At 53.3% G+C, this 15,238-nt stretch overlaps 2 protein-coding genes across 2 annotated transcripts; both read right to left on the minus strand.

Annotated features, from left to right (window-relative positions):
- Nucleotides 1–4,317: 4,317 nt before the first annotated feature.
- SDF2L1 (stromal cell derived factor 2 like 1) lies at nucleotides 4,318–6,676 on the minus strand. Its single transcript, XM_004607453.3, has 3 exons — nucleotides 6,451–6,676; nucleotides 5,943–6,139; nucleotides 4,318–4,702 (listed from the first exon to the last, which is right to left on the minus strand). The coding sequence occupies exons 1-3, from the start codon at nucleotides 6,632–6,634 to the stop codon at nucleotides 4,421–4,423; spliced, it is 663 nt and encodes a 220-aa protein (XP_004607510.2). The 5' UTR covers nucleotides 6,635–6,676; the 3' UTR covers nucleotides 4,318–4,420.
- Nucleotides 6,677–10,712: 4,036 nt separating this feature from the next.
- CCDC116 (coiled-coil domain containing 116) lies at nucleotides 10,713–15,124 on the minus strand. The gene is made up of 4 exons (XM_012932478.2): nucleotides 15,053–15,124; nucleotides 13,234–13,797; nucleotides 12,712–13,134; nucleotides 10,713–11,399 (listed from the first exon to the last, which is right to left on the minus strand). Exons 1-4 carry the CDS (start codon nucleotides 15,122–15,124, stop codon nucleotides 10,713–10,715), a joined length of 1,746 nt encoding a protein of 581 aa, XP_012787932.2.
- Between the last annotated feature and the right edge of the window lie 114 nt (nucleotides 15,125–15,238).

Here is a 15,238-nt window from a genome sequence, read left to right on the forward strand (position 1 = left end):
CGTTCCAATCAGTTGCCACCTTATCCTGTCCAGGACTCTTTGTTCTCATTCAAGAAAACGACATCCTCTACCCTCAAGAGGCTCTCTTAGAAACGCCACACTGCTAGGTCTAAGACTGTAATCTCAGTCATCACCTCTAGAGGTCACCCACAGACCAACAAATCAGTTAAATTCCTTTATTAGAGATTAATTTATTGTTCCTGCCTTTATTCACTGTCATGAAGGCTACCAGGGCCATATCCATCAGTGTTTAAAAGGGCCATATGTGGGGGACAGCATTATAGGTTGGGTACTTGCCTTGCATGCATCTGACCTGGGTTCGATCCCTGGCACCACACCCTTTTGCCTGCCAGGAGTGATCCCTGAGCCAAGGATAAGTCCTCAGCACCATTGGGTGTGGCCAAAAAAAAGGGAGGGTGGGCATATGGTGTTGGAGCCACATATTTTTACAAACAAGGCATGTGCTCTACCACTTGAGTCACATACCTGACACTTGTTCCTACCTTTAAATTGAAGTGCTTGGGGTGGGAGCAATAGTATAGCGAATAGGGCACTTGAGTTGCACGCAACCAAACTGCGTTAGTAATTACAACCACCGGGAGTAATTCTGGCTGCAGAGCCATAAGTAATCTGAGCAACACTGGATGCGACCCCCCCATCCCACAAAATTAAAATTCTTCGTGTGGGGTGTTGAGTGTGTAGATTGAGGTGAAGGGCACTCTGGTGGAGGACTGGTTTTGGAATTGTAAGTATTGACAGTATTATAAATCATGGTGTTTAAAATGTTGTTAAATTGCAAATTTTGGGGGAAAATAGTACAGGGACCCAAAAAGCAAGTATGTGAGCCAACAGATCTTGGCATCAACAGAGAAAAGGAAATGAGGGGAAATAACAAAAGCATCACTGTATCACTGTCATCCTGTTGTTCATCCATTTGCTCAAGCGGGTGCTACTAATGTCTCCATTCGTCCCTGTCACGTACTAGTGTAGCCCGATGGCAAATTGGGGCTTTTTCGGATCAGGGGAATGAGGACCATCATTGTTACTGCTTTTGGTATATCAAGTACACCACGAGTAACTTGCCAGGCTCTGCGCATGGGCAGGATACTCGAGATAGCTTGCCAGGTTCTCCGACAGGGACAGAGTCTTTTGGGGTGGCCTCTAATCGCCTTTTTTTTTTCTTTTTGAGTCACACCCGTCAATGCACAGGGGTTACTCCTGGCTCTGTGCTCAGAAATTACTACTGGCGGTACTCGGGGGACCATATGGGATGCTGGGAATTAAACCCGGGTTGGCCATGTGCAAGGCAAATGCCCTACCCACTGTGCTATTGCTCCAGCCCCTCTAATCACCTTTACAGGTGTTCCCAGTCTACCGAATGTAAGCTTTTGGTCCACTGGCATGTTGTAACAATCTGCACTGACAAACACGCACCTGCCTGCATCTCTAGACAGCACCTGGGACATCTGCGGCCTCAGGTTGATCTCCTTGAGGTTGATGGAGTGCGCCGAAGGTTGTTGAGCAGCTGGCAGAAGCAGGACCCTATTTATTGCAGAGGGTCTGTGCCAGATCGAACACCTGCGCCAAGTCCCAGGTCACCCGGTGGTTGGTGACAGCACCCACAGTGGATGAGCCATTGCACGCACTGGCGCCACGGCTCTATGTCCGACGGCGCTGCGACTCAGACTGGCCAGGGCAGGTGGCGCCGCTGCGGTTTCTCCATCCCCCACTGACGCCATTCTGTCTAAATCTTGCAAAAGAGTTGGCAGTGTCCATCAGGAATCACACATAGAGTTCCAGCAGGGGTCACGCGTAGAGTTCCATGCCTGGCGTGCTGAACCGTGTGTTGTTGAAGGTGAGATGGTGAGCCAGGTTCGAGAGAGCGCGAGGGGTTCAGGCGGCGTTAGCGCCTATTGCCTCTAATCAAATATGGTGTGGTAATTATGAAAATGAGTAGGGAGTGTCTTATGTGTCGCCATGTGGTTTAGGAATATGTTCACTCATGCATGAGGCTCCACGGGAGTGTGTGGAAGATGGCCTGGAGCATGGCAGTGGTTGGGTAGTGGAGGTCGGCTGCCAGGGCTGGGTCCCTTGGGGTGGAGAGGGCTCTCATCTGCCCCCCTCTGGGGCGCCCCAAGTGAAAACAGCCTGACACGGAGTCCAGTGGCATGGTTATACGGGCCTCATTTTATGCTCCCTTCCGGGAGAAGCAGCCATGAGTTCTGAACGATGGCTGATGAGATTATCTGGCACTGGCAGGGGGTGGCTTATGGGCATGACCCTTGGACCTCCGGAGACTAGGGAAAGCAGGCAGAGAATTTCTGCTCCCGGGTCCTGTTGAGCCCAGAATCCAAGGTCACAAAGTTCCGCACTACCTGGGTTCTGTTTTTAAAAATTGCGATGCTGAGGCTGGAGCGATAGTACAGCAGGGTGAAGTTTTCCCTTGCATGCAGCTGACCCTGGTTTGATCCCAGGCATTGCATATGGTCCCTCACATGCTGGGATTGGCAGTCCAGAAGCAAACCTGAGCAGAGAACCAGGAATATCCCCCGAGCCCTGCTAGGTGTGGTCCAAAACCAAAAATTTTGCAATGTTTTGGACTTGACTAAAGCCATCTAGATGCCTTGCAGTATAAGACTGAGACCATCTCCATGGCTCCCTGCTTGTACCAAGAGCAATCCTGGCAACTCTGCTGTAACCAGTGAGCAGCATAAGTGAAAAATGATGTGGGTGCAGGGATTTGGCTCAGTGGTTGAGCACTTACCTTGCATGTGTGAGGCCCTGGATTCAATCCCAAGTACCACACACACAAGCACACACACAGACACAGACACACACACAGTGTGAGAGCAAGGGAGATGACTCAGAGTGTTGGAGTGCATGCTATGCATAGGGGAGCCCCAAATTCAGTGCCCAACAACATATGGTCCCCTGAGCACTGAGAAGAGAGCAGCCAAAATAAATAAGGATGCGCAAGCACAACAACTAGGAATATGACCCCTGCCCCCTGTGAGCATATATGTGCACATAGCACAAGTTGTGTGTTCCCAGTGAACACCATGGCCAAGTGTGTGAGCCACCAGATCAGTTCAGTAACCACTGAACATCACTGGATGTGACCCAAAAAGCAAAAAAAATTAAAAATAAATAAAAGTTGCAATGCTTGGGACAAGAACAATAATTAACAGCAGATAAGGTACTTGCCTTGAGTGTGGCTGAACTGGGTTTGATCCCCGGCATCCCATATGGTCCCCAGATCACCAACAGGAATGACTCCAAGCACAGAGCCAGGAGCCAGCCTTGACGACTGGGTGTGACCCCAAAACCAAACGAAAACAATTGCAATGTTTTGTCTGTCCAAAATATGTCTCTTCTTCCAGGAAGCCTCCTCAGATCACTACAGGTAGCATTTTTTTCTTGGTTACCTTCCCCTGCAGTATCTTTGGAAGTTGTTATCGCTCCCAGAGACTTTAGAAAGTTGTAGTGGGGGACTGAGACACCACATGCTTGAGCAAGATGGGGTGGGTGGTGTGCCATCTGCACTAGAACCAGGGGAACAAGACAGCTCCATCTGCTACTAGGGGTGGAAATGAGGATGTATTGCCAAGAGAATGGGGGCCTCACCTGAGAGATGAGCACCAGAAAGTTTGCCCAATCCCAGCCCTTAGCAGGAAGTTTCATGGTGCTGAGACACCTCTGGGTAAACAGGGTCACTCACCATCAGACCATCAATGGGTGAAGAGGGGACTGTGATATACCCGGGGAGTGCTGAGTGCATGAAAAAGCATGAAAAGGTTTGATTGGATTTGGCTTCCTGACTGTGCTGGGGACAAGGTACTGCCATGAAGGAGAGTGAATTGAACTAGAAAGTGACAACACATGGTCATCGCCAAATTCATTCCAGAACACTATCACGGGGGGACCAGAACAATAGCCCAGTGAGTAGGGCGCTAGCCGTGCATGTGGCTGACCTGGGTTTGATCCCCAGAACTCTATATGGTCCCCAGAACCCTGCCAGGAGTGATCCCTCAGTGCAGAGCCAGGAGTAAACCCTGAGTACTGCCAGGTATGGCCCACTTAAAAACAACAACAACAAACAAACAAACCAAAAAAACACAATCACAGGGCCAAAGAGGGCTGGAGCGCAGGCATTGCATGTGGAAGGTCCCAGATTGATTCCGGCACCACATGGTACCCTGAGCATTGCCAGGAGTGACCACCAAGCAACAAGCTGGGAGTATCCCTGGGAGTACTTTTGTGCATGACCAGGTCTGGCCATAAAATGAAGAAAAATGAACAAGCAAAAGTCCCACAATCACAGGTCAACATTCTTTAATTGCAAAGGCACTTGAGAACTACAAACCCACAGTCTACACTAGGAGTGTCTCTGTGGCCATCCTGCCCTGCCCATGTCCCTCACTCAAAGTTCATCGTGACTTGCTGAGGGCTCTGCGCTGGGCTTGATGAAGATGCCTTCCATGGCCTTCCACGTATTGTGTGTGTTGGCGCTGGGCATGCCGTGCACCTCATGTTGCCCATGGATGGGGTTCCCATACTGCTCCCCGGTGACTGACAGGAAAACAGAGGTGCCCACATGCTGGAAGCGCACGGAGGCCTCCCGCTCCCAGTGCTGCCCCGAGCAGCGAACTGTCCATAGGTCCAGGTCGTCGCCCTCGCCGTTTTCCCCAAAAGCGCTCACCTCCTAGGGGTGCAGGGTGGGGAACACACAGGTCATTGTGGAAGGCACAGTGAGAGTCCCCTGTGGTCACTAGCCTGGCAGCAGCTCTCAGTCCCAAATCTCTGGGCCTCATGTCTTTCCTTTCCCTTCTGAGTCTCCACACCCACAGTTCCCAAATGGGACATCACAACCCAGCATCCAACCCCCAACCCCCCAAAGGGGGCACTTAAAGCATATGTTCAAGCACAGCTAAAGTCTACCACCCTCAACGAGCTCTGCAGCTAAAAAGCGTGAGCACCAGGGACAGCAGGTGTGTGTGGCCTCTGGAGAACATCATAGGCCAAGCAGGTAAGCTATGCTGTCACCAAACATGCTGGTGACAGTCATCACAAGAGAAGGGGAGGGGGGACTAGGAGCAGAAAGGGAAAAACCAGAAAAGAAACGGACTGGGGAGATGGCTGAAAGACCAGGAGCGGGGGCCTCCATCCCTACTCTCCTGTACCCTACATTGTTCCAGAGCATCGCAGGGAGTGACACTCCGAGTTCAAGAAATGTGACCCCCCCCCCCAAACAAAAGGGCTGGAGCGATAGCACAGTGGGTAGGGCGTTTGCTTTGCATGTGGCCGACCCGGGTTCGATTCCCGGCATCCCATATGGTCCCCCAAGCACTGCCAGGAGCAATTCCTGAGTGCAGAGCCAGGAGTAACCCCTGAGCATCGCTGGGTGTGACTCAAAAAGCAAAAAAAAAAAAATTAAAAAATTAAAAAGAAATACAGCCACTCTGTGCAGCGTGATCACTGCTTCTCCCCCAGCTTCCCCCCTTTTCTCCACCCCCACCCCACTGTCAAGTCCAACTCCTACAGCCATGACTCGAGCTTGAACTTCCTCTGCCTACTAGCCACGGAAACGCCCTGTTGCAAAGCCCCTGTTCCTCTGATGGCCGCACCCGGAAAGTCCCTCTGCTCCCCGCTGCGACGGCAGCACCCAAACCCCTGCTACAGAACCACCAAGTGCCTCAGCCCATCCCAGAGCCCCGCGCGTCCCACTCCGCGGCGGTGAGACTGCCCCGAGGAGAGGCGTGTCCGGCGGAAGGCTCCTGGGGGCAGGGCCCTGGCCGAGCCACCTCCGAGTCCCCACCGCACGCCCGAGAGGGAACTGCGCAGTCAGCCTTCCTGAGTTTGAAGTCGCCGGCGTCGTCTCGGCCCTCCGCCTCCCCCAACCCTCGCGCGGCCGCCTCTCCCCGAGGCTGCGGGCCGGGGCCCACCTGGTGGTTGGACAGCGGCGACGGGAAGTGGTGCGTGTGCAGGTTCTTGCCGGTGAGCACGTGTGTCAGCCGCACCGCCTGGCCGCAGCGCACCGGGGACCCGCGGGGGCACCCGCCCTCCGCGCCGCCACGGATCCGCCAGTAGCTATTGGCGTCGTCGGACGCGTCCACGCCGGTCACCGACTGCTGGCGGCTGCCTGAGGGGCGAGACCCCACCCCGCACGGGGCTCACCGTCAACTCCGAACACCCGGGCCCTCGCCGGGGACCGCATCCGCGTCCACTTGGCCCCAACTGCCCGCCCGCAGCCCCGCCTGCTGAGCTTAAATCCTCTGGCCCGCGCTCCCCGTGGACCCTTCTTCCCCCCACCCCCGGATAACGCAGCGGCCACTTCAAACTGCCGGTCCTTGTTCCCTTTTCTCCCTCCCACACGGCCCTCACTGTCCCCCTTTCAAACTCCTGGCCCTGGACCCCGGCCCCTGGAGATGCCTCAGTCCCGGGGCGGCGCACCGGATCCGTATTTGATGTCATGTGAGTGAAGCCGCACCCGGTGCTGCGTGTTGAACAGCTTCAGCACAGACCCGCAGGTCACGGGCCCCGCGCTGGTCTTGGCAGTACTGCCCCGCACCAGAAATGCCAGCAGCAGGCCCAGGAGCACCGGTCCGAAAGCTCGGCGGAGACCCGCGCTCCACATCGCCCCGGCGCGCCTCTCTGTCAGCTCCAGTTCTTTGGACCGCTTCCGTCTCTGCTACGGGCCAATCCGCTTCGGATAGAGACCGCGGTGGCAGCCAATCGCTGGCCGCCGGTGCTCTCACTCTGCCCTCCCATTGCCTTAGCTGCTAGGGGATCCGCCCCCAGCTTTCTGGAGGGGCGACCGGCTGGGCCTGGGCTGGCTGGAGACACGAGGAGAGTTCTGATTGGTCCACGCTTCCAGGGCCTCGCCAATGAGTGCCGCGATAGGCTGGTGAGGCGCCAAGAGCCTGGAGAGGAACCGACCGGTAGTTACTGACTGGGGGCGCCCCTGTGAAGCCTCTGAGTCCTTTGAGCGCCCAAAGACTCGAATACGTTGAGGGTTACGTGTTCCCGAAGCTCTGACCTTGGTTCTGCAGTTACAGTGTCTGAGGTTGCTGGGTGATTATAGTTTCAAGGTCGAGGGATTTCGATGCGGAGTCATCTGGTCCCCTTGTCCCTGGCTCCCGGAATTAATTCACCCCTCAGCCTTACCTGGCCATCGCCCTCACACTGTCACCTCAGCCACCTTCTCGATTCTCCGCCCACCCACGACCCCTAGCGGATCTCGTCCCCGATAAAATCTTACACAACCACAGGGCAGCAGAGGGCAGCAGAGGGCTGAGGGCATCGAGTTCTCACCAGAAAACGCCGAAGCTATTTCAGGAAACCAAGGAAGCGCAGTGAGCGTGGGAACCAAGCCTGCGCGACCGACTCTCACGTTTCCAACGTGCGTGGGTCCAACATTCACTGCCTTTCCAGAGGGCTTCAGTTCCGTCTTCAAGGTGGAGGTGGAGGAAAAACTTATATCACCGTTTACTTATTTATTCCTGGAAAATTCTTGTTCAAGTCACTCCAAGCCCTGTGCTGAGGGCCATCAGTAAACCAAACTCTGAGTTACATTAACCAAAAAGATTATTAGGCATGCACCGAGGCACAAGCAAAATAAGGAGGAAAGTTTGGAATTAAATCATAATTTTGCATTCAGAAAAGAGTAAAACTATTTTAATCACTGCAACGTGTTACTGGGATGGGGTTCAAGTTTGTGTTTAATTATGTACAGATTGGGCCCGGAGCAATAGTACAGCAGGTGGGGCATTTGCCTTGCACACAGCTGACCCGGGTTCAGTTCCCGGCATCAGTTCCCATATGGTCTCCCAAGCACCACCATGAATGGTTCCTGAGTGCAGAGCCAGGAATAACCCCTGAGCATTGCTGGGTGTGACTCTCAAAAAAGCAAAAAAAAAAAATATGTACAGAGTTACTGTTTTGGCATATCAAATATGCCATGGGTAACTTGCCAGGCTCTGCCAAGCGGGCAAGATACTCTCGGTAGCTTGCCGGGCTCTCACGAGAGGGGTGGAGGAATCGAACCCGGGTCAGCCGTGTGGAAGGCAAACACACTACCCGCTGTGCCAAGAACAGTAACAAGAAGTCTCACGATGGAGACGTTACTGGTGCCCGCTCGAGCAAATCAAAATCGTTGTACAGAGTAAGGCACTGATCTTGTCAAGTGCTTACCAGAGGCTCCCAAACTTATTTGTCCTGTTGCCCCTCAGTGTTCCCTGGAAACCTACCATCCCTAAGTGAAAACAAACAAAAAACCAGAAAGATCTTTCCCCCGTCCACACACATACTTGGATAGTTTCAGCGCTGCCTACTGGGGCAAGGGCTGTTTTGCTCTCTTTGGAAAAGGGTCTAAATTCCTAAAGGGTTCTGCCTTGGATTTGACAGATTGTATAGAGGGATATCAAGTCCAGAGGGCCTAGAATATAATCTAGGAGTCAATGTTTATGCCTTCTTGGACATATGTCCAAAGCAGAATCTCTAGGGTTGGAGAGGTAGGGTGTTTGCCTTGCATGCAACTGACCCAGGTTCCATCCTTGGCACCCGATATGGTCCCCAAACCCCACCAGGAGCGATCCTTGATCACAGAATCAGGAGAAAGTCCTGAGCACCGCCAGGTATGGCCAAAAAAAGCAAAGAAAAAAATTTAGAAATAATAAAGAGGGGGAGAGATGAATAGAAACTTCTTCGAAGAAGACATACGGATTGACAAGTTATATGAAAAAGTGCACTTATTATCAAAGAAATGCAAATCAAAACAACAATGAGATATATCCTCACACCAGTGAGACTGACACACGACAAAGAACAAAAACAATCAGTGTTGGGGGGCTGGAGCAATAGTACAGTGGGTAGCACATTTGTCTTGCACACAGCTGACCCGGGTTTGATTCCTAGCATCCCATATGGTCCCGAGCACCGCCAGGGGTGATTCCTGAGTGCAGAGCCAGGAGTAACCCCTGTGCATTGCCAGGTGTGACCCAAAAAGCAAAAAAAAAAAAAAAAAAGACCAATCAGTGTTGGAAGGGATGTAGGGGGAAAAGGACCTTCATTAATGACTGAAAATTGGTCCAACCTTTTTGGAAAACAGTAAATATACTCCTCAAAAAAAAAGGGGGGGGGGCTGGAGCGATAGCACAGCGGGTAGGGCGTTTGCCTTGCACGCGGCCGACCTGGGTTCTAATCCCAGCATCCCATATGGTCCCCTGAGCACCGCCAGGAGTAATTCCTGAGTGAAGAGCCGGGAGTAACTCCTGTGCATCGCCGGGTGGGACCCAAAAAACCAAAAAAAAAAAGGGGGGGGGGAACAACTAGGAATTGAGCTTCCATATGAGCAAGCAATTCCATTCGTTGACATCTACCCCAAAGGCAAAAAAACTATTCATAAAAGGGCTCAAGAGTGGAAAAAGTGAGCAGCCCCATCCTTAATGATTTTTGCCAGGAGAGCCACTGGGAAAAATGAGGTCCCTGACCCACTCATTTGATCCCTGTGACTGCTCAAGCAAGTCTTCCTTCCTCAATCTTCACATGCAAGCAAAGGGCAGAATTTTACAAGGTCTCTCATTGACCTCTGGGACCCAGGTCTTGAGGGGCAGGGCAGTGCAGTAGTGGGGAGGTGGAATTGCCCCTGGGGGTGGAGATGCCTGAACTGGGAGACAAATAGGCTGTTCCTAGATGGCAGCTGTAGGAAGGGTGTTATCTTGTGGACAAAGAATGGTCAGAAGCTCCAGAACAGAACCCCATCAATCACAGTACAGGTTGTATCCATAGACCCTTCCAGAAAGAATTGCTCTGCTCTGTGGTCAGCCTAGAGCAACCACACTGAGGCATCTCCAGAATCAAAAGTTGGGAGGTTCAGGGGCTGGAGTGATAGCACAGCAGGTAGGGCCTTTGCCTTGCACGTGGCCAACCCGGGTTCAATTCCCAGCATCCCATATGGTCCCCTGAGTACTACCAGGAGTAATTCCTGAGTGCATGAACCAGGAGTAACCCCTGTGCAACACCGGGTGTGACCCCGCCCAAAAAAAAAGTTGGGAGATGCAAATGATGGGAGCATTTAGAAAGGGAGGCTAGGGGGCTGGAGAGATAGCACAGCAGGTAGGGCGTTTGCCTTGCACTAGGTCGACCCGGGTTCAAATCCCAGCATCCCATATGGTCCCCTGAGCACAGCCAGGGGTAATTCCTGAGTGCAGAGCCAGGAGTAACCCCTGTGCATCGCCAGGTGTGACCCAAAAAGCAAAACAAAAAAAAAAATAGAAAGGGAGGCTATATAAGGTCCCAAGGTGATATCAGGTGGTGGGTGCTAGGGAGTCAGGAGTGGCCCCTGGCAGAGAAGGAGAGGCCTCCCTCTGGAAGGGTGACACAAAAGGGGCTGGGAGGGAGGGGGGACCATGAATCCTAAGAGTTCACAGGGTGAGGAAAATGTAGGCCGACATGGAGAACAGCCAAACCCATGTTTAAACAGAGCCTGTGAGGCCAACAGTCCCAGGGCTTCAGTTTTGTGATGGCTGGATGGCCGCGAGAAAGCCCTGTTCTGCTCACACAGGTGTATTTTCTCTTTATTGATGCCAACACTCTGACAGTGAGTCTGCCTCGCTGCTCAACACCCCCACGCCCTCTGATCAAGGCTAGGTAAGTGACTGGGATATGGCAGGAGGAGCAGGGGGTTGAGTATGTGGTGTGCAGTGAAAGGGAACTCATGGGGCTTCCCCACCATCTAAGGAGCAGCTGGCTGAGAACGCCCCCTGGGGCTGGCCCTTGGACATAAAGCCATAGGTCTCCACCTCATCAACATTGTCATGCACAAGGTTGTCTTCCGAGGACTCCGACTGCGGCAGGATCTGAGTGGCATTGGTACTTGAGACGGAGGATATGGAGGAGCTGTGCTCCGACAGATGTGTTTCCTCCTGGTCCTCCGTTTCAGTGGACACATCATCGGGTGTGCTCGGATGCTCCTTCTCTGGGAGGAAGGAGGGCTGACTGGTGTCTTCTGGCTCCGGCTCAATGTCCACTGACACGGATGGCACCTCCACTTCCGGGAGGAGAGGAGATGTTTTCTGGGGTTGCTTCTGGGGCCATTCGGCCCCCTGCAGCTTTTCCAGCACGCACTTCCAGTCAGTCTGTGATGACAGACGGATGGAGGATCCCTTCACCTTCTTGATGCCCAGGAAGAGGTCCATGAGTAACTCAGTGACAGGGAAGGATATGAAGCCCAACTGCTGCCTCAGTTGCCACTCGTACTTGTACTTGCACATGAGCAAGGAGAGGGTCTGCTTGGTCAAGTAGCGGATGACCTCATCCTTCCCGGAGCTGGAAGTGACAGAAGACTTTGCCGGAGAAATGGAGGGCAATGGCATCTTCTTCGGGAATTTGTGACTGGTTCTCTAAGGCAGCAGCCATGGGGGAAAAGGGTGACTTGCCACTCCACCCCATCCTACCCCTCTCCCTTCCCAAAGCCCCTGCATCTCACCCACAAGATGTCACACTGGCTGCACTAAGGGAACAGTCTGGCCACACCTTCTGTATGATCCAGCTCTACCTCTGAGCGAAATGTTGCCACGGGGGCCAACCTTCACACTTACCACAATGGCACCAGGCCTAGGACTCTGGCCACACTGCTTAGGCTTGGGGCCAGGCCGGCGGCTCGGTGTTGGCCAAAGTTGAGCCTGAGAAAAACAAAACAAAACAAACATCTGGGGCCGGAGAGATAGTACAGTGGGTAGGGCACTTGTCTTGCATGTGGCTGACCCAGGTATGATCCCTGGCATCCCATATGGTCCCCCAAACCCCACCTAGGAGTGATCCCTGAGCAAAGAACAGGAGCAAGCCCTGAGCAGTGCCAGGTGTGGACCCAAAACAAAAAACAACCAAGTTGAGCCTAAGAAACTGGAATCGCACAGGCACATAGGGAGGGTCAGAGTGGGTGAGAGGAGGTTTGAGTGTCTGGGGGCCACATGGTGAGACCATCTACATCTGCATACACTTCCTGGCCACCTGCACTCAACAGATGTAGACACAGGGACTAGAGGAACTAGCCTAAGGGACAGGTGCCACTGGAGTTAAGCCTGCTGTCACTGAGGGACAGGACCTTCTCCATAAGGGAGGACCTCGGAGATTCACATCTGTTTAAAAAAAAATCTAGAATGTTTTAAAATATCCAGAATAAAAAATAATCTTTATTCATCTTTGACATCGCCGGGTAAGAGCGAGGCCAGGATCCTGGGGCCCCCATTTTCTAGATGCCCTACAGGACAGAGCAAGAGATCTTGGCCCATCGAGTGATGGCGATGGCCATTAAGAAAAAGCCCTGGAGAAGTCTTTTCTCTGCAAACCCATCTCAAAGCTCTCCAGGTACTCGCTTGAGAATATCTTTGAATCTAGCTGAGTACAAGATGAGGAGCGTCTGAGCAAGTTAGGTGGCGATGAGTACCCGTGGTGATCGTGGTGATCGTGGTGATGGTGGTGGTGGTGGTGGTGGTGCTGGCAGTGGTGGTAGGGGGGTGGCAGATAGTAGGGGGAGGAAAGTGAAATGGGAGTCTGCTCAGTGGGGTGGTTGCGGGTAGAGTCCACGTCTGTGGCCATGTTGGGGGAGGGCAGAGTGATGTGCAGGGCTCTCAGAGGCTGGGCCCTGTGATGGGAATCCAGAGAAGAGGAATCAGCTTTCGATCTGGGAATGTTTCTCTTTTTGTGAGGTACTGGGGGCCTGGCATTCTTGGGGTCCTCCCACTCATTTGTCGGGAAGAGGGGATAGCCATTTTGGCACCGGGCCCTGCAGAGTTTGTCCACGGCCTGGTTAACTACATCCTGCAGGGCGGGGAAGAGGCGGTGCTCCACCAAGAAGTCCAGGGTGTGATGAGGCTCTCGGAGAGAACAGTAGCCATGCAGGTCAAGGGGCACCGTCTGATTCAGCAAGGACCTGATCTCCTTGTCGATCTCTCTGAGGATGGGATTCCGCCCTCCAGACCCTAGCTCTGCTGCATCCAGGGTACTCTGCCTGGGGTGGTTCAGGCCTGTGAACCAGGACAGGGGCTTCTTCGAGCTCCACTGGCTATTGGTCTGGCTGCACAGAGAGTCCCAGAGTAGGAAGTCCCCCCAGGAGCTGGACAGGCCCCGTCTTTTCTGCAGAAAGAGGGGGGGGGTGTACTCTCAGAAGCTTGACCCTGGATGCTGGGTTGGGATTCATCCCACTCCCCTCCTGGGTGGGGCCCCACATCTCACCCCTTTGTTTTCCAGCCGCTGCAGCCTTTTGAGGTTTTGTTCCAGCAAGAGTCTATCCTTTATGGGAGGCAGTGAGCCTAAGTTGCAGGCACTCAGGTTGCTGTCCCAGTAGTAGGAGCCCATGCGGTCAGCTTTGGAGCTGTTATGGGAGCCAGAGGCGGAGCTGGAGCAAGATGGGTAGTTGTTGGGGCGCCCAGTGCAGAGGCTGGGCTGGCCTTGGTGCTGATGTGCCATTCTCTTCCTGGGCCGGGACCGTGAGTGCCTTTTGCTGTATGGCTCCTCTGCTGGGTCCTGCACTTCCACCAGGGGCACTCCAGCTTCTGTCTTCAGTGAGGCCATGCGGTCAGTGGCTTTTTCCACCACTGTCTGCAGGCTGTCCAGCACCTGACCCTCCACAAGGAAATCCAGGAAGCTACCAAAAGGCTGAGGGCCTTTCCAGTTTGAGTTGTGACTGTGGAACCGTGGGCTGCCCGTGGGGTCACAGGTTGACGGTGGATGAGGCATGTAGTCTAAGTTGTAGGTTTGCCCCATCTCTTGGGACGGTGGCTTCTTCGATGGTCGCACCTGAGCAGACAGGCACAACACAGTGGAGAGGGATGTCTCCGCAGAGGGAGGGGGCTCTAGGATTCTTTTAGGCAGCGAGGAGCTAAGTCAGATTGGGGAGTGGGATAAACTGTTTTGGACTCACACAGGCACAGAGGGAGGTTTGGATCCTAGCTCTGTCACCTTCAGGCTTTGCAGCTGTGAACACAATGGTCCCCCATTTTGAGGTCCAATTTCCTTTTATACATTTGCTTAGGGTCACCATGAACATTTTCCTGACACTACATTTCTTATACCTAACACTGGCTAGGGGCAGATACTTTTGCTATCATATAGGCTGTGAATGGTCAATCACTAAAATGGAATTTTGGGGCCAGAGAGAAAGTATAGGGGGTCAAGGCATTTGCTTTGCACACAGTCATCCCAGTTCAATCCCTGGCCCCATGGTTGGTCTCCTGAGCACAACCAGGAATGACTCCCTGAGCTCAGAGCCAGGAGTAGCCCCTGAACACCAAAGGATGTAGCTCAAACTAACCCACAAATAAATAAGCCTACGGGGGCCAGAATAATAGTACAGCAGGTAGGGCACTTGCCTTGCATGTGGCTGACCCAGATTTGATTCCCAGCATCCCACATGTTTCCCCAAGCACTGCCAAGAGAAATTCCTGAGTGCAGAGGCAGGAGCAACCCTTGAGTACCATCGGTTGCGGCCCCAAAATGAGACAAAAATAAATAAAAATAAATAAATAAGCCCGAGTCTCACTCAGTTTCCTCATCTGTCTTTAGAGCAGTCCAGCCCCAGCCCGTGTCCACAGCTTGGCCCCAGAGACAACTGTGATTCTGATCCCCCTGCCCCCAGGGCTACTACTGCAACCCGAATGCTTGAGCCCTCAGTAGACTCCAGGCTCTCCTCCTAGGGACCTAGTGCACCTAGTTCCTCTGCCGCTGGAGGAAAAAAAAATATAAGGAATAAAGTTATGACTAACTTGACCTAGCAATAGGTCATGGCACTCAGGATCTCAAAGGTCTAGAGAGGCAGCAAATAGGAAATTTTAAAAATGGAGGTGGAATTGGGGGTGAAAGGGGTATGTAAGATGGTGGTGGATGGGTTGAGAGTCTTAGGATGGGGCTGGAGCGATAGTACAGCAGGTGGGGCGCTTGCCTTGCACTTGGTCAACCCGGGTTCCATCCCATATGGTCCCCTGAGCATCGCTGGGTGACCCGAGAGAGGGGGGGGAGGCGAGGGGTGCCTCAGGGCCCTACCGGACTCACTTACCCGAGCCATGTACATGGTGTGGCTGGCCTCATCGTCTCCTAAATATCCTGATCGGCGACGGCAGCTGGTCATGATGTGGGGGCCCTGGTCTGCAGCCTGCCTCTTCACTCTTTCGTTCTGCACAAAAGCTTTTGGGCAACAAGAGGGTGTGAGGTTGCCTCCAGGCCTCCATGGATCCAACTCGTC

The sequence above is a fragment of the Sorex araneus genome, chromosome 11 (genome assembly GCF_027595985.1).
Source record: "Sorex araneus isolate mSorAra2 chromosome 11, mSorAra2.pri, whole genome shotgun sequence".
In the NCBI taxonomy this organism is placed as follows: Eukaryota; Metazoa; Chordata; class Mammalia; order Eulipotyphla; family Soricidae; genus Sorex; species Sorex araneus.